The sequence below is a fragment of the Ceratosolen solmsi genome, unplaced genomic scaffold (genome assembly GCF_000503995.2).
Source record: "Ceratosolen solmsi marchali unplaced genomic scaffold, CerSol_1.0 scaffold23, whole genome shotgun sequence".
Classification (NCBI taxonomy): domain Eukaryota; kingdom Metazoa; phylum Arthropoda; class Insecta; order Hymenoptera; family Agaonidae; genus Ceratosolen; species Ceratosolen solmsi.
The window spans coordinates 1,055,735-1,082,654 of NW_011948430.1; the positions used below are offsets into that span (position 1 = coordinate 1,055,735).

The following is a 26,920-nucleotide window of genomic DNA, read 5'->3' on the forward strand; positions in this document are numbered from 1 at the left end:
ATATATATATATATATATATATGGAATTTGCGGTTTGCGGGAATGTGAAATTTACGAGCTAATGAAATCGATTATATGCGCGAGCAACGTTATAGCCGAACCTTAAAATAGATACGCTTACGAGGTTTCGCTCACTCGTTATGCACAGGACATAAATTCCGAGGAATGAGCACTTTCGACAGGTGATATTGATTTTAGTGACGCATCATATGTTCTTTCTCCCTCTCTTCAAATTACAGGCTTTTACGAAGATAAAAAATATCTCTACAATAATCTACCTGGCGCCTCCCGACCTTAATGCAAAAACGGAAATATAACTTTATTTTCATAACTTAAAAGGCTGCTTAACATTCAAATGAATAATTGACTACCAAAAAACTAATGTTACGTTTAATCTTTCCCGTTTCCGACTTTTTATTCAACTGCATTTGAAATATTCTCGATTATCAACTTAAACGAAAGTAATACGAATTGTGAAAAAATTTAATTTAATAACCTTTTATTGGCCAATTATTTTCGCTGCGCTAAATAAATTATGTAATCTTATGATGGCGCATGCAGCAGAACATTATATTAACAATACATATTTTCTGTAGAAAAGTATGTGGCTATTTTTAATCTTAATGAAAACGATCGACTACTGTGTACAGCTATAAAACGGAATTATTCTGATCTGTCAAGATTGCATTAAAGATATAATTTCATACGTGACATAGAATAAAATAAACTCCGTTTATTTAAAGTAAAACTATCCCATTTCAATTACATGAAAAATCACGTGTAATAATAATAATGGCATCCAGACATTGGAGACGATAATGGAAATTTTAATTGTTTCAACGTTCTTATCGGCTATAACATATTTCACGTATTCTTTTTACAAAATTCTACAACGATCTTAGAGACAATTTACTTTACTTATTATCAATTGTCGTACATTCAAAATGTACATCTCCTTCACTAAAGCACTCACAATGCTGAAATTGAAAATTTTTTCAAATCCTTCTGATTAAACGACTGATACGTGGCTTCTTCATTTTAACATCTTCAGCAATGGCAAATCAAATAATGCTTTACGTTTTCCATCCATTCGCTTTTTACAATTTCTACAATAAGACATCATAAAAGAACGATATAAATTCCACTTTTGGACGAACATGCTGCTCATTACGACGCAATATTATTAATCGTTTGAGTTGCGATTGAGCGCTCTCTTAATGAAACTTTCTCATCTAACGCGCGACTTATCAATAGTACACTAATCGTACAATTTCTCCGCGCGCTCATCAAAGATCGAAGATATATTCGCAAGGGGTGGGAATGGGAGGGGGAGGAGGGGACGGTCGGTAAAGCGAGCGGGAGAAGCTCGACGAGATTCGCATCGTTTATTCAAGGATCGTCGTAGTCGGGACCGACAGCCTCACTAGCAGCCGTGAAGGAGCTTCGTAAAGGGACCCTTTACAGTCCCCCTGTACAGTCCCCCGAGCATAGTTACCGACAGCCAATAAAACTTTGCTAGCGCTACAAGAAAGACGTGACCGAGGTCTTTTTGGACACGCCGCTAATGTCCAGTAGCCTCTCACTGTCCCGTACTAACCTCGCTACTTCCTCAGCCTCTCCCCCGCCCCCCTCCCACACGTGCTTCATTTTCACCGCCGTAGCTTGCGGTCGATGTTTGGCCAAAAGAAACTTCTACGCATCCGACCGCGATTATGTCATCCGACCCCAATGTCACCGATTCGACCTTTTTCCTTTCTTTTTAACATTTGTCGCTTCCTCCCGCGCTCCTATCCTTGACTAAACGTTTAACCAACAAGGAGCAAGGCACGTTTGCGTGGCTCTTGGTAATTTCATAGATTGCCGATTTTAACGGGGCGTATAAGTTTCTGAAAGCAACATCACCGTCAATTCCCTAATCAGCTCACGACTAGATAACGAGTAGCCGTTCGTTAACGATACGCTCCGCTAGTTTCCTATTGGCATATTTACTCCGAGGATGAAGTAGAAAATTGTGAAAATAATTGTGATAATGCTTATCGGTGGCTATTATAAGATATCATAAGAAAAACTTAAAAACGTGCTACTTACGCTCCTCGAGAATTCTTCAAGAGCAAATCAAGAATCGAATGTCGATGTGTAGCGTAAAGACTAATGATTTGCGCTAATAATAGAGCAGCCAATTTAATGAGTGTGCGCCTAAGATTATTAACTCCACTAAGGGGTGTGACCTCGTCTCGGACATTATGCGTGTCAAAAAGACTTATCCCCCGTTCAATATTCATAATTTAAATTTAGTTCGGTGGGCTGATGGGGAATTACAGAGACGCGGAAGAAGAGAGAAGAGCAAAGTAGAATTGTTATCAGCATCGTCCAACAATATTAGCGAACTCGAATATTACTGTATTTAGTTTTTATCTATTGTTGTTAGATCTCGACTTTTCAACGATTTTCCCCCGTACTCTCTAATACTTCCTTTAAAGCTAATTTGAAGCTACAACAGCAAAGATCACCGATAAGAGAGAATTGAAAATTTGCATATTGTTCGTCTATTGCGGATAAATTTTATCGTACGCTATACAAAACATCGATCGTATAATCAATGCTCATGGTATATTTTTTATCTTTTTAATTTTTTTTTTTTTTTTTCGTTTTAATTTTGTTGTATCGCCTAATACAATAAGTAACGAATAAAATGTTTTCTGTCATACAACATTGCATTTTCATATATATTCAATACCAATTTACTGATAAAATTTACTGATAAACCATTTTCCGTTTTGTTATATGGCAGTATAATATGTATGATAAAATAAGGTTGCGAGGTTGAGAGAGATATTGAAATTGAAACTAGTAAGGGTATGAAATTTTAACGCAGCTACTAAGAAACTTAAGTGTATGGTTTTCGTACCTTTACAGCTAGCGATACAGAGTGCGGCTGTTGGGGGGTAACAATGTGAATGCTTCATTTATTGCTGATTTGAATTTCCAGTCCGACACATATATATTGTAGAACTGATTATATAGCTGATTTTATAGGGATTGTATATTAAAGTTATTGTACATATCGACTTTACATGCTCTTAATAACTTTTTCCATGAATTATTTCTATACCTAATATTTAAAAGTATAAATTTCTCAATCTACATCGATTATATTATATTTGACGATTGTACAGAATCTTACACAATATCCGTTAGTATTATCAATTAGTATCAATTAGTTTAAATATATTCTTTTGTAAAATATTCTCACTCTTTCTCTCTCTCTCTCTCTCTCTCTCTCTCTCTCTCTTTATCTCTCTCTTTCTCTCTCGCTCTCTTTCCTCTTCCTCCAGCGCTTCTTTCAATTGCAATTTTAGCATTTGAATTCTTTGAACAGTATTCAGAATGTATAATCAGTAATATTGATCTATCTGTTTAACCATATATATACTCATTCAAATTCTTCATATAATAACAAAATACTAAGCAAATTATTATATAGACAGAACTTATCTTTAAGAACGGCAAACGTCGTAGAAGATATATTTACAAGATGACGAATTACTGATATTCATACAACTACTTATACACATATAATATAGGCATAACAGTGCTTGGAGTGGCTGCTTTCACGGTAGTGCGAGTCAATTAATGGCTTTGGCCTCTCAAAAGCTTCTCTCTCTCTCTCTCTCTCTCTCTCTCTCTCTCTCTCTATCTATCTATCTATCTATCTATCTATCTCTGTCTCTTCATCTCACGGTATACTCAAGGCGAACACGATTCTGCACTCGCTTTAATTGAGAACTCCCGATTTCCGTAGAGCAGCAGGGCAATGCCAATCTCTCCTCCTCCTACATCACCCTCTCCTGTTCCTTCGCTAACTCTGAATCGAGAAATTGGACTGCGACGAATGTCATCGGCTGAGCACGACAGTATTTATACACACGATAGTGTCCGCAATACAGTAGTAGCCAAGCTGAACTCGAGAATCTGGCTTTTCGACTGGACAACTTGCTATATCTATTAAGTCCTTTCTTCCTTTTGCCCTTCGATACTAGACTCGCATTGAGCGACGACTCGATCGATAAATATCATATCTCCACGGAAGCATCGTCTTTTTATAAAACTATATCGACCTCGAATTCTGGAAAAAATGTCATTCTTACTATAATCGGATCGCACCAAGGCCGGCGCGCATTTTTCCTCTTTATCAAACATTGAATATTTTGATACGTAAGTTTTGGATATTAACAATACTTTAAGACATGCATTCACAAAGTAATATAATATCGATGCGTAAGAAAATTTAAAACATAAATTTGTGGTATTTATAAATATATTCGAATGCTGTTCAATATCTGTGTATATGTATGTATATATATATATATATATATATATATATATATATATATATATATGCTGCGTTATATAAACATTTATTACTTCATCAGTTGATAAATGCATTAGATCTTTATTTCTGTTATGAACATTTTTTAACTTTGGCAAAAGTTGAAAAATAGTAAAGAAACATCAAGAATTATTCCGTTTACCTTTATAATAAAAACGTTACGAGTAACTCAAGAACGTATTTCAGTAGAAAAAAAGCATTGAAAATATGAATGATTTTAAATACAAGGGGCGGGAAGGAGAGAGAGAGTGAGAGAGACTCAATATTTGCCTGTAGTTTCTGATCCGTCGCCTCCACCTCGCCGTTGGCCCGTCTTCTTTTCCTCCTTACCCACCTCTCGTCCTATCCCAAATGAGGACGGAGGCAGGGAGGGCGCTCAACCGATGGTGTTACGACGATGCACATCCCTACCCACGCTCATCTTCGCTCTAATGCGAAGGGACGCAGCACCTGTATATAGCATTCGCGGGGGAAAGCTGCGATATGTTGTGCAATAATTTCATAGGCAGACTGCGTATGCGTGCGAGCGAGCTATCGAATTATCTGGCTGTCCGGTCGACGGTTGGCAATGGATGCAAGCACGGACAATCCCTAATGATTCGAGCGACGCGATTAGGTAGACTAATGTAACCAAGCCCTTGCCATTGATATTTCCTTGTTATCAGTGCCGGGTGTAAGCCCATATATTGCTAAGCGCTGCAAAATACAAATATTATTTGCAGCCCAAGTATTGCTGTCATTTCTATATGTAAAATTTCATTTTTGCCCCTACATCGGCGATCTTGTCCTTTGATTAAAATCACAACAAATTTCGGCTGATTAACTTAATATTTCGACGGGCTTCGTTCGAATCTTATCAATTAAAATAATCGTTAATAATTTTTGATACTAAGGTCTAAGATGTGATTTTTTATTTCACTTAAAAAAAAAAAAAAAAAAAAAAAAAACATACATATGAGATAATAGAATAATAAGACCGTATTAATTGAAAAAAAAAAAATTTCAAAATTCAATGATTAGTTACGAACAACTCGGAAATTAAATATCTGATTATGAAATTGTAATATATATAAACGAAAATTTACGTAGATTCAGGAACTACATATTCGTAGAATATTATTTTAACATTGCGCTTGAATATTTTGAATAGAAACTTGATATTTAAATAGCACCAAAGTAGCTTGTAGAATTTCAAATTTGCAATTATTATTATTATTGTTATTTTTTTTTTTAAATTAAAATTCATAATAATCACCATATGAAATTAGAATATACAGAATTTAAAATAACAAAATTTTATGAAAAAACTTCAACAATATATGACTTAATGAATATTGTTTAATGTGAGCATAATCTTTGATAAAAATTATATCTCTTTTTCTTAAAGATTCATAACTAAATATGTAATTCATAATCTGTCTGCTAAAAAATTTTTGAACATTTGCAATTATTAAATACGGATATTATCACTCATACCATTAGCATTTACATATTAAATTCGTCATTTTGCTTTTTATAGGAAAATCTCTTTCTATTATAAATAAATTGAATATACTCAATTTCATTTATCCGTACGTAAAATTTAATTTCATATTTTTCACGTTTTCTCATCGACTTAATGTAAGATAAAAATTGAAATAATCACGAATCCTCTATTTTTCAAGCATAAAATATTCAACTATAATCGACAAACTCTCACTTGACATTCGATAGTTATTTTATATTTCATTATAGCATGATGAATTTCCTATATTTAAAATACAATTATTCCATTATTCTCGATCGTATTAAATCACAAATTCGATAAAATATCGAACAATTAGCGAGTACGGCATAGTATAATAAAAGTAAAATTGTATTATCCTAATATTATGATATTATAATTATGTTATTTAGGCTCTTGGTGATAATGTTTCATTGATTTTTTTGCTTGAGATTTTAAAGCATTAAAATAATAAGTCCATTGGAAAACAGATCTCGTTGTTGATAGTGACCGGATTACTTTGCAAATATTACCTTCGCAAAGAATCTGCATATTGATAGGATTAAAAGGGATTCCAGTCGAGTTATTAATGCTACAGACGTTTGAGGAACTTCCTTTAGTCACCAAGTCTTTATTCTATTTTATATTGATCGAGCATGAACATTTTGTATTTAATTAATTCCTATTCATATGCGCAATTCATTTACTATATTATTGAATCATTTAAAATATTAATGCTATTATAAATATGCAATCATATTACTATTATGGAGAAAATTACATGCATTACTAAAATAATTTATTATTATTATTGTTATTATTGCGAGGAATAATATTAATATTTGGATATATTCGATTATAAAAAATTACTTGATAAATTTTTTCTTTTTTTTTTCATTAAAAGATTAGAATGATTCACGAATTTTTATATCCGGCTATTCTGAAATATTTAATGAAATTTTTTCTATCTTTTATTATTGATTATACTTTACATATATTTAAAATATATTTGTTCAACGATAGCGTTAACAAAATCAATCAATTGCAAATTATAACAATTAATTTATAATTAAATATTTTTCAATACCCATGACGAAAATTGAGTCTTTAATTTTTCATGAAGTTATACAATATAAAGTATTTGAGAAAATAAATGATATAAAATCTTTATTAAAGAGGAAATCTAAATCTCGATAGTATACTATCGCATTATCTATCAAAGTTCATTAATATTCAAACACTTATATTGCCAATGTCGGTAATATTAATAATATCAATTTTCAATACGCGCATAAAGTAAAGAATGTTAATGTTAACTTACTCGTCTCAATTATAAAACGAAATATTAAAAGCAATTCAATCAATGGAGGTAATATCTTCTTCTATTTGTTTTAAACATTTTGAATTTAATTCTTATTAATCTTCAATGAACAACAAGTCTCGCACATTTGCATTTAATTTTTAATGGCTAAATAGATTATATAGCCATAATTTATTTTTCATTCATACAAAGTTGAATCACTAATTGTACTGTGTTTTTATTAAGCGTAAAATCTGATTATATATTAATCGAAAAATAATACTACGTTATACGAGAGGCTAAAATATTTCGATGAAAGTAGCTTGCAAAAATTTCTATAACCATATTGCAATTTATTTTAATTGTTTAAAGTAGCATACAACAATATAGAGTCGCCCAACAAAAGCTTGAAATAATTCGAAATTGAATTTTTTTAATAATTAATTTATTAAAGTCTATTAAAATGAAAATGCATGCGCAATAATCTTATTTAAATAAATCATTGGGAAAATTAATATAATTTTCAGTTATTCTATTCAGTTGCGCAACTAGTGAAACACATTGAATAATAATCTTTCCTCTATTATGTGAAACGAATTTTTTAATATTTATAAATCCTATTTTCTTATATACTTTGTATTATTCATAATTAATTACCATCAAATTTTTATTTATTCTTGCTCTCTCTCCCTCCCTCCCTCTCCCTCTCTCTCTCTCTCTCTCTCTCTCTCTCTCTCTCTCTCTCTCTCTCTCTCTTACGGATTACTAATATAAGGAATATACCGAGTGAATTAATAATATCTGGATATATTATTATTTCGTCATATCATTATATAAATATTGAATTTGAGAATGAGAAATTGACTAATGTTTTGAAATATGAATTGTAAACCCGATGAATTTTATAAACTAAAACTATAAGTTTGTAATTGTAGTGAAATGTAGTGCTATTTAATGGTAAAATGTTGTATATACCTTTCCTTAAATAGTCATAGACGCATTAATAAATTATATAAAAGTAATTGACAACATAGATTGATTCAATTGGTTGGCCAGTATATATTTATACATTTAAATTATAAAATTAAAATACTTCTGTTTATTTCTATTTTCATTTTTATATTTTACACCTATATCCTCAAATTATTTGATGTTTTATAGTATATTAAATGTTAATATTTTTATTCCTGAATTTTATATGAATATTTCACATATTTTAATGAAATACGTATTTCGTTGGAATAATTCCAATTGAAATCTTCCATATGCACGATTTGGAGGAGAGCATCATAGAACGCCAATTAAGTAAGTGTATTTGACATCCCGTCAACTGTGACTTGGAGCTCATCGTAAATTTTGTGTAAAAGAGAAAAGCCAGTAAGTTCGAGATGAAGAAGAGATTCATTCAGTAAGGATCATAAGAGAAAGTGGAGTGTCGCGAAGTCGTGATGTGCCTACCTAGATCTTATACAACCCAAGTTTTGTCCTCTGCGATCAATAAACTTACGAATATACTTGCAAACAAAATGAGCTTTGCTTTTCTCTCCATCAATTTTCCATCTCCGACTTTTCCTCGACTTTTATAAGCTTGTGTATGTGAAAACGCATCCATGTGTTTCCAGTAGCGAAGAATTTTTCAATCTTTCTGCACTCACTTTTACTTTCTCATTGTACTTTTCGCCATTTATTTTATCATTTTGTTTCTTTATTTTGTTAAGCATCTCCAAATTAATACATAAACACTCAAAGTAAATATTAATATTAATATTTATAAATTAAAATTAAATTCAACAACGATATTTAAATCATCTAATTTTCCCATACTTATAGCTGTCGTTTAAAATTATTCAACTCCTATAATGTTAGTTTCTTCGAACAAAAAAAGTAATATTTCCCGGAGGAAATTCAAATATTATTTGTATAGAGTCGATAACATATATTTATAAGGTATTATTGCTTTACAGCTGCCTATAATAATATATTATTAATCTTAATATTAATCTTAATATAATTTAAATTTATTATTTAGTATTAATTAGTTTATGAAATATTATGAGATTCTTTTTCGGCGATTTACAAAGATATTTTATTTCTATTTCCATATCAGTCAAAGACATTATTTTATAGCAGATCTAACAGTATATGTATATGATATAAGCAAAAATCTTTGTGCGCTCTCTTATTTGTAATGGAACGTCTATTTTCACGGTTTCTCTTGTTATCCAAGTCAATTTAGCGACATATGGATGTGACAGTTCTATTACTAAAAAAAGTATGTGTGCGTGAGCGCGCGCGAGCACATTATACACTTGCCCATGTATATACCCATACATATATTATTAATTTTTATATACATTATTAATGCATATTTTTTTATACGATATAACGGATGCTGAGAACATTGGAAAACAAAACTAAGTATGAATTATATATAAATATTTATATATATTTATACATACTTTTTATTTCTTCAACTACACTACGGTAGCGCGTATTTTCAATCATATATATGTATTTCAATTATTTGACTGTTAGTATAAAAAATTTCTTACCGTTATATATAATTTTAGAAAATACATTAGAAATTAAAGTATAATCTAATCATTCGGTTGTTCAAACTTGTATTATGAAAGTTTCAATTAAAAAATAGAATTTTACTAAACGGTAATGCAATTCATAAAATAACAAGAGTTACGCTGACGATTCCCAAGCTAAATCGAACTGTGCAAAGGCGTACCACATTGGAAAAAGCATTGCATGTTTTAAATGGACAAGAGCTAATCGTTTGTTAATCGGCTTACTCGAAGTTGAATCGTGGCTTCTCCAAATAACATAGCTTAATCAGATTTACTCAAAAAATTAGTTTACCAGTGACTCGACAATTGGCTTACTTAAAATAGTCCGATTATATCGCGTATAACACGATGAATTAATGAGAGGCTAGACAATACATATATATATATATATATATATATATATATATATATATAATATCTAAGAATATTAGTGACACAATGATTAAAATGTGGCAGATCGCGGGGATTTGATCTTCGGCAGATACATTATACGGCATTCTTCCATGTGGTTAATATGTCGTTGAGTCTTGTGATTATCTCCCGCAGCACATACGTCATTCTCATTGATCGCTACGCTTAGTCATTAGTACGTTGATCCAAGATATTTTTATCCATCTTTATCATAACGATGTATCCATATCGTCATACTTATCTCATAATTTCACTGTATTCTCTATTCCTTTTATTTTAATCCGTATTATTTATTCTTATGACTTACCTTTACTGCTGCCTGTGTACTTATCACGTAGTACATTGATTTGGTGAACGCGACCGAACTCCTCGAAGATAGTTCGAAGATCGTTCTCGTCCATATCTTTAGGTACCTGGCCAACAAACATCTTAATATTATCAGGATCTGGCTTCTCCACGCTATTGTTGTTCATAATACTATAACAAAAATAAAGCATTACAAGCTTTTTTTTTTTTTTTTATTATTATAAATGTTTATTTTATTTTATTTTTTGAGATACTAGCATTTAAGAATAAATATTAAATTAAGTTAAATACCTTATAATATTTAAACAAATTTTCCGTACGGGATTGTCATATTTGATTAGCATTATTTTATTTAATATCTAATGTAATAAGTAAGATTCGTGTTTTACGTATTTTCGAAATCACATATGAATTCATTAAATTAACAATGCTGATAATCAACTATTTAATATATTTTTAAGACATATTGCTGTTTATATGACAATTAAACATTTTTTCAGGTGCTTGATGAGAGCTGTTTATCGTCTAAGTTTAAAAACTTTTAATTAGACGGAAACGTTAAGGGAGTATTAACGATTATATGAGATTTTTATAATGATTGGTAATTAATTTATTGGGTATTTAAACATTATGTTTATACATTTTATTGAAATGTAGACGGTTTAAAAATGAATCGAGAGAGTGTTGATGGATAGAAAGGCGAAGGAAATATTTATAGTATCAATATCATAGACGGATGACATCATTTTTTGTTTGCCGATAGATCTTTAATTTCTTAAAGTTCAATTGAGTATTAAGTATGTAGGCAAAAATTTTCTGGCCAAGTCGACATTCACTTGCACTTAGTTTGTTGACCTGTCTTTATGAAAAAGCATAAAATAACAAATAATTCGTATAATTTAGAAACACGAAAATTGATTATTTTAAAGGAAAATCAATCGTATAAACGATCATAATGATTATTATAAATAAGCCACAGCATATAGAGACAAAATATTCATAAAACTGCGATAGCTATGTAATCTTATGATTAAATGATCGTTACTCTGTAAATATTTAAAAATATTTTTGAAAAACTTAAACAACATTAGGAAACTCTTCAGAATGCTCAACTGCTTAAAAGGAGTTGGTACGGTATCGAGAAAAATCGCTTTTAAAAAACATCTCTAACAGCGCCGCCATCGCCGTCTCCCAAGGGATTTTCAGAAGTTTAAATTCACTTGAAATGTTGGACTCTTTGTCAGGGAGCGAGGGCCCAGGTGATTCGTTTGAATAAAGTTTGGTTTTTTGAATAAAAAAGTTAAAAGGCAAAGAGGATAAGGAGCGGTAAGAATCTGAAAAATGGGCTGAACTCGGCAGGAGGAAGGCTCGGAGGCCTGAGAGGGAGGCACAAAGTTAAGGATACCGAGCGTGTCCCCTTCGCCACTCGGTAGTATAATGTATGTGGCGATTCGGTGGAAGTTGCCGGGGCAAGCCTTCGACGAACAATGCTTTCCGGGAGTTTCGTTTCCGGTGGCCCAGCTTTCGAAACTTCGACAATATTTTAGAGGTTGCCCTCTTATATACGGGGCGAATTTACTGGGAGGAAAGAGGAGGGGAGGGACGGAGGTGAGTATTTGCGCGCAGCCGCGCCGATCTTGTATAACACCTCTCTCGGGACCGTTAAATAGTCCCGGTGCTTGCGCTGCACCACCGACAACTATCTACGAATTTCGCACTTCCTTCGCGAGTCCGAAGATTTAAGGAAGGTCGTCACTTTGCAGCCCTTGGTACCTTCACCTCACTCCCCACACTCCACCACCTCCCTAATACCTAAGACATCGGTAACTCTTTTCTTCGCCCTCTCTCTCACTCTCTCTCTCTCTCTCACTCTCTCTCTCAATGTCTCCACCCCCATCTACCCGCCTCTCACACCGTCCTTGCCACCTCACTTACTTCATCTGCTTTCCTCCGTGGACAATTCAATTTCCCAACTAGATAGTACGTCGATATAAATTTTCTGTTCTTTATTCCGATTTCTGTATTCCTATTGTGTTTATTTTATAGTGAATTGCTCCAACAGCCAATATAAAATAGAGGACAACATTAAAACAAAAAGATATTGACAAAAATAGAACAAATAAAGAAGCGAGCAAAGCGAACAAACGTAATAGAGCCAATGAAAGAGTTAGGGATTCCGACATTCATTATAAATGCGAAAAATTAGCTTATTTTATTTATACGAGCAGTAATCGAATCAAATTGAGATACGTCGAGGAGCAAAGAAATGAAGCGAAGAAAAAGGGTCAAAAGATGTAAAGTGAAGGCATTCAATTATGCAAGCAGACTAATTAGTTCCTGCGAACGTAAAAGGCCCGGAGTTCTCATAAAAATGATTCGAGGATGATTCTTACAAGTATTTTTTAAATATTAAATATTATTAACTTAAATTATTTATATTGGATTTTTCTTCTTTAAAGCCATATATATATATATATATATATATATATATATAAATTAATTATTTGGAGGGAAAAAATTCATATATAAATTTTGACTATTTAAATAATATAGAATGACATTGTTATTAGTTTAAGGTATGTTTTTTTTATTAAGAATACTTAATTTATTATAATTGAAAAATATATAAAGTATAAAATATATATTGTTCTTGAGGAAAAAACTCGAAAAAGTAAGTGAAATAAACTATAACTGAAAAATATAAATTATAAATGTATTTAAATAAAGTCATAAAATAAGTTTTGAAAATTGGAGTAATACTTTTACGGAGAGGGAAGAGAGAGTGAGAGAGAGCGAGGGAGAGAATAGAGAGGACATCTATACAATATCGTTTTTTTTCACAATAACAGTTTTTTTTTTTTTTTTTTTGACAAAAATATCTTTGAAGTATTTATTGTATTTAATAAATAACATAAATTTATGTGAAATTGTAACAATATCAATATTATTATACGGTATATTGAAAATGTGGAATAATAAAAAAGTAAAAACCTTGCCTATAATATGCAATTGAATGTTTGTATTATACAAAATTACATAAGCTATATAAATGAAAATACTTTCAATTAATAAAATAGAACAAATATATATATATATATATATATATATAACGAATAAAATATGTTGTCAATTGAATAAAAGTAAAATTAATTTATATGCTGAAGGTAAAATTATTGCTTATGTTTTTTATGAAAACAAATTTGATGTGCTTTAGTTTATTATATAGGCTTTACAAGTATATTGCACTCAACTAAATATTATTTATTCACCTTTTGCTATTGTTTTAAAAACATAAATTTATCATTTTAAACATATAAGTAAAATTATAAGCCTCAAAACAATCGATCGCTAAGGTTTCAAAATTTCCCAATTGATGAAACGAGTAAAGAGATTTGACTGCTTGCGTCAGAATTTCATACATGATAAAATAAAATCATCAACAAATTAATTATGTAAGATTAAAAACATTGGTTATTTATAATATCTGAAATATTTTAGTTACGCAAGAGGATAATTATCCGCGTTTGTGTAAATTAATTGATCACAGTTGAAAAATGATGCGCAATTCCAGCACCTCGTGATGAAGCTTCATTAAACACAGTTAAAACGATATATTTTCAAAAATAATAAAACTCATCGATCAGTCACTTTACTATATAAAACACACGAGTGCATACTATTCTTATGCAAATATATATATATATATATATATATATATATATATATATATATATATATATATATATATATTTCGTTTTTGTATACGTTTGTATACGTTGTTGAAAGAAATTAAAAACACGCGAATGTATTTAATCAATTGAAAAGGGCGAAAAACATTGTAAAGTGTCGCTTTGAAGTCCATACATAAATTGAATATTTCTATTATTTGCAATAATATTAAAAAAATGCACTACAGACAAGGGGCTTGCACTTTAGGTTTTAGTATTTTTTTTTTTTTTTTTTAATATTATTAACCTTAGATGTATTATAATTTTATAGCATGTTACATGGAAAGATGAATAATGTAAATTATAATTTTGACAAAAATCAAATAAAAAATAGCTGGTATACGGCACTCTTGAAATGAATAAAATAATTATTCAATACTATTTATAAATAGACAAAAGTCTGTTCGATCAATAGCCAAGATGTGAAAATAAATCTACAAATACCGTGCCATATAAATTCCATATATTTTATATAATAATTCCAGATAATCGTATAATTTATAAATGTTGTATTGATCTAACGATATTTAAAAATAATTCTTATCTATACGTAATCCCACGACAAAAATTTCCAATGAAATGGAGTGATTTCTTGCATCGTCTTGCAAAAAATTTATCACTAGGACGGGTGCATGAAAAGCAGTGTAAATTGCTGAATAATTATGAAGCTTAATATTTATTTTCCTACTATTTATAGAAATACCTTATGGATTTAAAATTATTTTAGATTAGAAGAAAAAATTCTTTATGAATTTGTCTAGCGCAATGTTAAAGTTAAAAAAAATCCAATGGTGGATGAATCAAAAGATATAATAATTAAGGCTACGTCACGAATCAATTGAAATCACAAGAAAACAGATTTCGACTTATCGGCTTTGCAACAAGAGATCCGTGCTCTTTTCACCAATATACCTCCCCTCCCCCGCTCTCCCGCCGTCGTCGAGTGTTGGGCGACCGTTTGATATTTAAATTGTCACAGATTTGATCTCCAACACATTCTATCTCATTCATTTGCAATAGTACCCCCTTTGCAATATATCTCCGTGGGGAGTTTTCATCGGCTGCAAAGAAAGAGAGCAAGAGAGCAAGAGAGGAAGGAGGGGTTGGGAGGGCGGAGTGAAAAATATTGTCTTTTTCGAAATTAACAAGGAACAAAGATATCACGCAGCACGATATGTATGTGCATGTACACATATAAAGTGTCGTCGTATTCGAGTACCCTTGGACGGCTCGTCAATTTCCCTGCTCATTAGAAGTATTTATTCATCCACTCACACATCCTTTCCTTCTGCGCTCTTTTTACGATTCTTTGACACGGCACTCTTCTCCCGTGTAAAATCGCCCTGTTCTTTAGCTTTTCTATAGAATTTTCGAGTGTCTTGACTACATTGATTTTAATTATGTCTCTTCGACGTTTTCGACCCACCATAAACTGCAATTTCAGCATTTCTAAATCGACCTGGAATATTTAATAGCATGCTTTATGCAAATACTTATTTAAAATTAACCAATTCCGTTCACTGTTCGATAATGAATTTTATGAAATATTGTAAAAGTATTAATAAAAATGTGATGGACTATTATTGGAGTATTATTTATTTTATAATATTTTAACATTAGGGCTAGTAAGTATATTATGTGTACAATCGTTAGAAAATTTATTCTTTATTTATTCGAAAATAGAAAAATACAGTTTAGCATAAAAATTTGAATTCAAATATGAATTTCAATGTTACGATAAAGTGTAAAAGCGTGTTTACTTTGAACATCACCAAATGATTATTTGTTAACTTAATTCTTACGATGTATTTATTTCTATTTTTTTTTTTTTTTTTTTTTTTTTTTTTTTTTTTTTTTTTTTTTTTTTTTTTTTTTTTTTTTTTTTTTTGATTATTGTACTCATTTCAGATTTATCGAGTAGTAAAAATAAAAAATAAAATAAGAGAAAAGCAAAAAAAAAAAAAAAAATAGTAAAAATATTGAGAAAATTAATGCTTAAAACGACTGGGTGAAAATTACGTTGAACCGCATTAGATACAGAGAATATAAAAGATTTCAAGTATTTTTCTATTTTATGCTTCAAATGCAATTTGTTACTTCACGCAGTACAATCCTAATATATTCTTATTGCGTTCGTTTAAAAAAGAAAGTAACATTGTGATCGCATAGTAATATTTAAAAAAAATTTCTTATGCTCGTTTTTATTCAGTGAGCTAAAATTAAATTCATGAAAAATTATCTTCATACATTTAAAAGTTAATCTAATATGATAATACGAAAATTCCATAAAATATAATGCCAGAAAAAGCACTGGACGCGAATTTAAATCACAGTTTTTATATTCGCATTAGAATTGTAGAAAGAAGTGGAATTAAAATGTAGCCATGTACTAATTAAGTCTAACATACTTGTATAGAGACATAATTTTCCGTCATCCTTTACTACATTCATTTGTATTTTGTGGTTGAATTCGTATTTTGCTTTTATTACACCTATTTTCATAAAATTCCCATTTTTAAATAATATAATTTAGTATGCATGCTTACTTTTAGTATAAAACTTCCATCACATTGATTAGATTGAACGTGAAAAAGAATTATTAACTATTATTTGCATAGAAGATTAGTGATTATATTAAGGATGAAATGAATGTTAAATAAATTTATTTTAAAGGCTATTTTATTCGATATATTTGATACGTGACTTTTTTCTCATTCCTTTTTTTGTTTTTTTTTTTGTTTTTTTTTTTTTTTTCCCTCGACAAAAGAGGAGGTTCAATGGACAAAGAGAAAGTTTTTCACAACTGTCGATGGATACGTTAAAAATCCCTTAGACTAAAAGGATGCTAGGATATACGACACCGCGTTGAGTGATGGCTTTCACGTGAGTCCACTTCTAATTGTTTACTCGCTTTTCCCTAGCGATTTTTGCAAGGCTTTTGCTTGCCGGTTTTTTTTCTGCTTCGAAATCGGCTGGTAACAACTAAAGTAGTTTCTCTGCTGAAATGTATATTGGCTTGTTCCGCTCACTCACACACCTATGGCATGTTGTTTTGCCGTTGCTTTTGGTGGAAAAGACTGGATGATCTTTTCTTAATCTCTACTTAATTAATCATTCAGATGTTGTACGTCTGTATATCTTTATATATGATATTTATAAATTATTATGTCATTTTATCTATCCTTGTATCGCCTTCATTCCTTAATAGAATTTCTCTATTCGTTTTTATGATGTGATCGATCATTGTTGTTGTAGCCACTCAATTTAGTCGATACCTTTTTTTTATTCAATTACCATTACATTAGATACATTTGAATTTCGGTTGAATCTAAATAGATTTTACGATAAGATTTGAGATAATATTTTCATGAAATATAATGAACGCGTTAATTAAAGATTAAGTTTAACGAAATTGAAAATTCTACAATTTGTGTTCACAAGAAATAAATTTAAGTTTAACTTTTAATTAAATATGAGAAGTGTGTTGATCTTATTATATTTAAGCATACGTTTATTGCTTATGATTTATGTCTTATATATTTCAGCTTAAAGTAAATGAGTATTTTAGGTTAAAAGTATAAGCAAATGATTTTTTCTAAAAGCTATTTCGAAAGCAATGTACTGTATTTTATGTCAAAGGAGAAATATCCTAGGACAATTCAATTAATTGAACTAGTTCGTTAAAATTAATCGACTAAAAATGTTCTTTCGATATAATTGAAAAATTCATCTGTATGAAAAAAAAAAAAAAAAAAGAATCAAGTTTATTTCAACGTAAGTACGTCCGTGCTCCCATCATCGTTAAACGTTTTGCGAAATGAAGTGCATAAATTTCATATTATTATGGTAAGTGTAAAGTTTCTTGGAACGCGCGAATGAAAGTGAGGAAAAAATTGGGCGGGTAGGGGGATCGAGAGGGAGGGATGGAGAGAGAGAGAGAGAGAGAGAGAGAGAGAGAGAGTGAGGGGGGTTAAAGGGAAGATATGGTAATACGGAGAGCTGTCGGGATGCGCGTAACCATAAGATTTGGTAATGGTAGGGGATCGGGTATAGGCGTAAAGAAGGTAATTTTCGAGATCATTGGATGAGACAATGAATCACTACTCGCTAGAAAATGCCTTCCTCTCGGAGTTAAAATGTTATTCGCGAGGGTGAGGGAAGCTGATTTTTTGCTTTGTTTATTTGGTAACGGGGCGGAGTTCGAGCATAAGTATTGTGTATGGGGAATGAGCGTGGCTGGGTGTGGGTGTGTGCGTGTGAGAAAGTAAATCGGCCACAGGAGAGATGGCAGGCCATGAATCAAAGAACTCTAAACTTCATTGCCCGAGTCCGAGGGGAAAGTATAAGACGATGAAATGCATAATCAGATTTGGCGGGGGTCTTGATAGGGGTGACGGTGGGCGGTAGAGGTGGGGGGGGGGGAAGTTGGGTGGCAAAGGCAAACGCAAAAGCGAAGGCGCAGCAGCGCATAGCAAGCCCGAGTTGGCACACGGCCGCGGCCGTTAATTTCATTGCGAGCGCACGACAATGTTAGCTCCAGCGAGCGTAGCGCAGACTCCGACCCCGGAGGGAAGAGCTAAGAACTCAATTTCATAAGGCGGCTAATGCCATTAACGTAATGCTCTTTCCGTAAATGTGGCTTAATAACGACGCCCAATGCAATTATCTTGTATTGCTCGTTGTCGCTGACGGCGGCGACGGCGGCGGCGGCGACGGCGGTGGAGTCGTTACCATGCACGCGGCCAACTCCAGACAGAGACGTAAAAAGATCGAGCAACTGATGTCTCCAGCTAGTCCTTTTTTAGCTAAGAGAGAGAGAGAGAGAGAGAGAGAGAAGAGCCACTCAATTCGTCGCAGAGAGCATAACTCTCCTTTTTGCGACGACTAAATGCATACGGAGTAAGGAAGAAGACTCGGAGGAACTATTGTTGAAAAGACCCTTGGAGTAAGCGAATCAAGACGTCTGAATCGCTGGTCGAGCCACTTGTCAAAAGTATGCGAATCATTAGTATTACAATGTATAGTTTGATTCGCAAAAGCTTATGAAAACTTCCTTTCGTACAAGCGCTTCGTTTCTCTTCTTGTATATTTTTAATATAATGTTGAGCTCGGTCCTTCATTCATTTAGAGACAACTTTTTCTTCTCTATAGAAATACTGATATCTCCTCGAGAAGAAAACTTATTTTTACTGAATTAGAATATTATAATGCATTTATTATTAAATTTGAAAAGAAAATTGAAATTCCAGCTTTGTAAAAGTCGTAAATTAAATTCTTATTTAATTCTACACCACTCAAGTTCTCCACTCAAATTGTAAATGCTTACAAAATATATAATAATAATTTAATAATTAGCTCGACTGTTTTACCTTGTAATTTCGCACCTGGTAATATTACTCAAATTAGTATTTTGTTATGAAATATTATCGTTAATTTTATTTATTTTGCTCTATCGCTGATAATATATATATATATATATATATATATATATATATATATATATATATATATATATATATATATATATATAATTTATGTTTAGTTAGATTAATCTTCTCATCATGTCTGTAGATTAAAAAAAAATTAAGAATATCAAGTGCCTTACAATGACGTTCACCTAAGTCAGAATTTTGAACTAAAATTTAATTTACGAGGAGTGCTTGGAGAGAATTTTCATTTAACCGATAATGCAGATATCGATAGCATCGTACAATTAACAATTCGAGAATGCAAAGTGAAGAATTGTAAATTAAAAACAGCCATTGGCAATTCAAGCGCACGTGAATAAATAACATTTGTGTACAATATAATAAATTTCAAATAAGAGGTCCAGAAATTTTAAAACATTTTGTTTCCTATTCTATTCTCATTTCATACACCAAGTAAAAAATAAAATAAAGTTTTTTTTCTATATTTAATTTACGAATTTTCATATAACTTGAATTGAATATATAACTAATAATTGTATTTTTGATAATACTCGGTTATTTCAATAAATTATCGTTCATTATACATATAATTTTGGGATGATAGTTGCTCGTATTTTAACAATCTTTATTTTCATTTTTATATGTCATATGTCGTTTGATTATTTTTATTTTAATAATTGAAAATCATTAATAATTCACTTATAATCTTCTACATTTTTCTCCGTTTTTTTCTCTTCATTTCTGGTAATTGTTTTAAAATTCATTTGTATTTGGATAGCTCCTCTTTCTCACAATTTAAATATTTTCCTATCGCACTTCTACATATTAAATACATTTTAAACAATACAGAATATGTTATTATTTATGGATGTGTCGTCAATGGTAAGCACATTATCTAATGTATCCGGTAAATTTATATAATTATCTTATTTCATTTGACTCCCGAGAGAATATATTACAAATAAATGATAATTCTCTTAGTTATAAACGATGATATTATTATTGTTTCGACAATTCGAATTAACATTAGAATACAAATCCATAAAATCAACAATATGATTGTCTGTAATTCCTTTTTCACTTTCTTCTCGTTTGACAACTGACAATGAAATAATTTTTATGCTGTTCTTGAGATAGTTTTTTTCGTTATCATTTTGTTTTGTTTAGCTTTTTGTTTATTTTTATTATTATTATTTTTTTTTAACGAAATAATTGATATTTCAATCCTATTTATATAATAAAACGTCAAAAATAATAGGAGAAAAATAAGCCTCGAACGCTATTGCTAAAACTATTCAAAACACAATTCGTATTTAGATTGAATATACACAAGCGCGTGTATATAATTTTTTTTTCAGTTTACGTGAAAAAGCTCGAGCAAGAAATTGGTCGTGCAAGAATTCACGGATGCAGAGTCTCTTTTGTGCATAGATTTGCGCGGCCAAATTCGTTTAAAAGGCTATTCTGAAAAGCCCTACAGCTTCGTTCCAAAACGTTTATGTATTCTCATATCTCGACGGGGTCTGGGGTCGACTCGGCGCAGGAATGTGAACGTAACGTCAATGCGTTCACTTAAACAAGAACGGAGCTTCGAACGCGCGCAGGTACCGTGAACACGAGAAAGACCTTTAATAATTCAATCGGTCTGTTGACGATATCTTCGGTATTAGCGGGCGACAAAGGGGAGCGACAAAGAGAGTAGCAGCAAGCGCGACTAGGAGTGGAGAATGCAAGCCGCAAGGGAAGCATTGTCGCTAATCAGGTTATCCTTCGCGCATTGCGCTAACACCACTCAAAGAAACTCTAGAAATGACATTTACGTAAATCCGTCACACGCAAACGCGCATTAAGAGAGAGAGAGAGAGAGAGAGAGAGAGAGAGAGAGAGCCCCGCTTTCGTTCCGGGGTCGAGGCGCAGAGGTTATTACCGGTCCGGGCGGGCTTTTAAAGCGCGAAACTGTATAAAACCCAATGGGAAAGCGATGAATTTTCCGCGAGCCATTGAAATTCAAACGAGGTCACGCGGGTAGGTGGAGAGACAGGAAGGCTGTGCAACCTATCGAGATTGTAAAATACTTTTAGGATTTTATCGCTCGGATGGCTGTTACACGTCCGAACGCCTATTTATATATGTATGCATGCGCGCACGCACATCTCTCAATACCCACACCCATTCTCGATCTATGCACAAACAATGCCTCGATCATGTCTTTATTTCAGCATTTTCGCGATGGCAAAATGAGTTCTATCTCATCCAATCATTCTTTCGTCCTTTCAAAATTTCACATTCACATCCCGAGAATCTTCGTTAGGGTCGATGAACCATCACTCTAGTTTTTCATCTTTTTTCTTTTTAGTGAAACAACAACATATTTATGAACCCACCGACTCGCGACGATTCGGTCCTACTGGTGGATTTTAAAAAATTACACTGGACAACGGCCACTTGCTTTATGGGGTAATCGCGTTGGCGTTCACGCATGAGTCGAGTCGTCAAATTTATTATAATAGGTACCGGCAGATGCAATTGAAATGCACTTTCACGGCAGCTGCAGTGCTTGCCATGGATGGCCCACGAACGAATATTCATCTCATAATGTCGTACTTACAGTTATGCAGCCCCGACTCTTATTTATCTCGATACACGCGCGATGGTAAATCTCGAAACTTACTTTGTTATAAATTAATGTAAATTTCTTGCTATTACCACCGCTCTGTTCATTCGATCTATTTTACATGAACAAAGGCCTTCGTTATTATTGAGAATTGAAATTTTATGAAATCGATGAGTTTAATTTCATTTTTAAGCGAATTTTTTTCGAAACTATTCATTATTCTATTACTTATAGTCAATCGAGTAATAATATAACAGAAATTAGTGTGTACGAATTCTTACGATTTAAACGTACGTTGGAGGCGGAATAAAACTATTATTATTTAATTATCGTGAAAATTTATTTAATTGATAAAAATATTCAATACTAATGAAGCAAATTACGTAAATAATCTATGAATATAAAGTATATTTCAGAATATATATATATATATATATATATATATATATGAATATTCGTATGTTATGCTCTTATCGTTAAGTTACAAAATATTTTCATTGTTTTCATTCGATCCTTGTAGTATGATACATTTCTAGTACAAAATTAATATTGACTACATATTTGATGAAAAATTGTTAAATATAAATTAAAAAAATTGACGATTATCTGAGAATGATTGTTCTCAAGCTGAGCATTGCATGCAGATTTTAAATTTACGCTATTTAATCGTTATTTATAAGAAACGTGGAATAAAAATATTTCTTAATATTTCAGATTAGTATAAGTAGTAAATAATCAAGGACACGGATATTGAATTTAAAATTTAGTATTCTCCGATATAGGAGAACGAATTTTCATCCTCAAACCGCAATAAGGTATAATATTTATTTACGTGTATTTGCAATTAAGGATTCTTTTTTTTATTTTTATTTAATCTTTAGTGCGAGGAATTACAAAACGTCGTAGGAGGTTGATTATTAAGTAAAAATTATTTTCTATTACAAGAATTTCAATTCACGCTTAACATATTAATTCCTTATTATTCCAATTATACCTCTCATTACCAACCTCTCACCTCACTATTATAACAAATTCTTTTCGTTTTCATTACTTCGGTGTGTAGACAATTTTGTCGGTGTTTTTATAGAATTTCAAACGCGGGCTCGTTCATCGTCACATTTTATCACTAAATTCAAGCGCGTAGCGGCAATTATAGGCAATAAATAATATTATTTAATTACGCTGCTTCGCGCAGACATTGATAATAACCAATTTCTTTTAAATACGCGCTTTTTCGAAGCTTCTTACTTTCTTACATCGATACGCCGATTATTAAAGTGCGATATGCAATTAGGAGATCTTAACGACGTAAAGCCGATTCCAAGTCATTAAGTGCGCAAAGCGAATTCTCAAATATAAAGTGAAGCACAATTTGTGTAGGGATGAAAATAAATAGAATAAAATAGAGAGGAGGCGAGAAAGGGCTGGCGATAGGGCGAATCACGAGTGCCTCCATATACTTGGACTGCGACATCTGCTTTTGCCTAAAGCGTCTCTCCTCTCCCATCCTTGCCCCTGACCCCTTACCGCAAGTTGTGGCGACCGCCCAAAGTCGCCCTTCATCCCATTACATACATGATACATGAAGCGCCATAATGTGGGAGCTGGGGGCGGCGCAGGACTGGCACACGCCAACGCACGACACTCAGCCGGGCAGCGTCCCGTGAAATCATGCTCCTCCACTCCACTGCTGATCCTCCAAGCCTATGCGCACATCCAGCGCTCGCACGCGCTCGAGTCATAGCCGAATTCGAAGGACATAGTACTCGCCGCATACCGCAAAATTTCGCCACCCCTCTCGCCAACTCGAGCTTTCTATTTAGTCGCCCCATCCCCCACCGCCATCACCCGGCTCACAACAATAACACGAGGGGAAGGGTGGGGTGGATTGGTGGGTGGGGGAAGTGCTAACGGAAGTGCATTTATAACCCGATAGCGATGGTTACAAGGGCTTCTGGGATTCTATCTTTTTGCTTTTCACTAAAACTTTATTGAACAGTCGACTTTCGTTTTCAATTTTCTAACTTTTGTTATTAGGCCCAATGTCATTGTAACGGGTGCATCGTATCGCGCGCTAATTCATTGTATATATATACATACATATATATATATATATATATATATATATATATATATATTATTGTAGGTAATTACAGTCGTTTTAAAATAGCACGAGTAATTATTAAATATGCATTATCGAATGAATCGTGTTGCAGCGTATTATTATTAATTTTCTATAAATTTATTATCTTAGCGAAGTTATTTCTCGACGACATTTCAATTATTCAATGTAGAGCTTATTATTTGCATTTTATTCAGAGAAACTTATTATCAATATTATTCGTATTAAGTATTTATGTCCGTTATTAGTGCTTAAGCTTGGGCATAAAAATTCTGGATAGAAAATTCAATGATCGAATATGAATAGAATGGCGGAGGGGGATTACACGAGGATACTTTTCTTCTTCTTTTTTTTTTTTTATACAAGGTAATATTCTAATATTCTAGTGAAAATTTTATTAATATATTGGGCTTTCTAAAATATTATACGAATGTTTTATTAGGTTATTTTGATAATGGAAGTGGAGAAATTTAGGGACGAAGCATTGTTCCATTGTGAACGTAATGAATAAAGCTCGATATACCACGTGATTATAATACGAATTACCAACTCCATCTCAAATTTATGCTTTTATATAAGATTCGTATTTGTACTTAATGACGAAAATTAATTAAATATAAATACTTAAAAGAGGTGGATTAATTTTAAAATTTCGATACCTATTGGAATGTAAAATCATATATTAATACTTAATATTTTCATATTTATATCTAATTTTATAATTGTATAGGTTTATTTTCATAGTCATAACCTAATGGAAGTATTACACATTTAAAAGTATTTTTCGATGTCGGAGATTTATGTAGTTATTCGATTTAATCGCGATTAAAGCTGTTTAATAAAAATCCGTAGTCAATAGCATTCCAATACAGTATTGGCCCTTATTAAATATTTTGTAATATTATACTGGCACACTGGAGCCCAGAATTGTAACTACAAGTCTCATGAATTACAAATGAATCAGCCAACTCGCGAATCACTTTAGTAAAACCACAAGAGTTTGAGACTTCATTTGAATTTATCAATTAGCAATTTTCAGTTTAAGTTTCCAAGACTCGCTGTTTTTAATTTATACGCAGATTAAAATAAGTGGTATGTTCTCGCGCCATAGGAGCAGCAACTTACATTCCAGAAGATTCTCAGACATCTCTATAAGCACAAAGTTTCAATCAGCAGTTATTTCTGTCTAATGCTGCACTAAAATTTTTAAACTTTATTTGTAAAAGAAGAAACTCTGATACTGCCAGACGGCAGCAGCTATACTTTCTGCGATAAAAGCACCAAGTAGGGCCACTTTATTCCTCACTATGGCGTTTTAAAAGTACTTAGATCATCGGACAAGGTATATCGCTGGATTATTTGTCGTAAGACGTTAGATTTTTTGCAATTGAATCGTCTACTTAAACAAATATTACACTGATTAATAACGCATGCCAATGTGATGAATAATAAATCGTAATAGAAAAACAAAAACTAAATAAGCAAACAAGCTTTCAACAGCACACATTTTCAACGGAGAGTTTTGAGGCAATTTGCTTCGAAGAGAAAACGAACGGATGACGCGATAAATCTGAAGTAAGAATTATCATTACAGCGGTCGAGATTCCGGATGTAATTTTGAACAATTAATCAAGCGCGGGGAGTAATATTCAAAGAAAAGCCTAGGAAATGTGCAGCATTTAAGCGCTCGAGGAAAATGATAAAAAATATAGTCGTAGTTGAAAAAGTAGCAGGGGGCAGTGGCAGTGGCGATGGCGATGGCGGTGGCGGCGGCAGCACTTGGGCAAGAGTCGCGTCGTGCGAGCTTGCGGATGCGGAAAGAACTGGGTCGAACTAACAAAGTCCCCAGCTCAGGCCGTATAACAACTTGAGCGCCCGTCGCGCCAAAGTTTCGAGTTTCGAATCCTGCGCTTCACGATTTACGTACGGACTCGCTGCTTTTCTCTTTCGAGCTCTGCATTGGAAAATTTCAATGGTTTTTTTCAGCTGATTCCCACGAAATAGTCATATGTTTTACCATGACGACTGATACTTAAACGAGACACTCGATACGTTCATTGTTCACGAGGTCTGCGCGTTAAGTGTACGCTGGGTGGATTACAAGATGGATGTGACAGTTTTTCGTAAATTCAAGACATTATAGAATTAGCTATTGTAGTTGTATTGTAGGATTATATTTAAAGTTTCTCCATTTTTCTTAGTCTACTTAATCTACTTTCAACAATAAGTCACAAAGATTTACGATTTGGATTTGTATAACTACTTGATATATATGTTTATATCATATATCATATATTTATATATATATATATATATATATATATATATATATATATACTATATTTAAAAGTATATTTAAAATATTAATTAAATTTAAAGGAAATTGTCTTTTTTAATACGTACCGTATGTTTATCTTGATTTCGATTTGTATCTTATATAACGTTACGTAAAATATGTGAAAAATGTAAATGAAAAAAGGGATAAAAATTAAGAGTATTGGTTTGTTTTTAATATTAAATGGATATTAAGAATCTTAATGAAGATATATGTTAGATAATAT

The 26,920-nt window shown here is 32.1% G+C and overlaps 1 protein-coding gene across 11 annotated transcripts in view; it reads right to left on the minus strand.

The window, feature by feature from the left end:
- LOC105363937 (CUGBP Elav-like family member 1) overlaps positions 1-26,920 on the minus strand; it is a 418,414-nt gene that overhangs the window by 140,860 nt on the left and 250,634 nt on the right. For all 11 annotated transcript variants that reach the window (XM_011501754.1, XM_011501755.1, XM_011501760.1 and 8 more), the window contains one exon: positions 10,468-10,637. In XM_011501754.1, the coding sequence (XP_011500056.1) occupies positions 10,468-10,637 (170 nt within the window). The remainder of the gene's footprint in view (positions 1-10,467; positions 10,638-26,920) is intronic.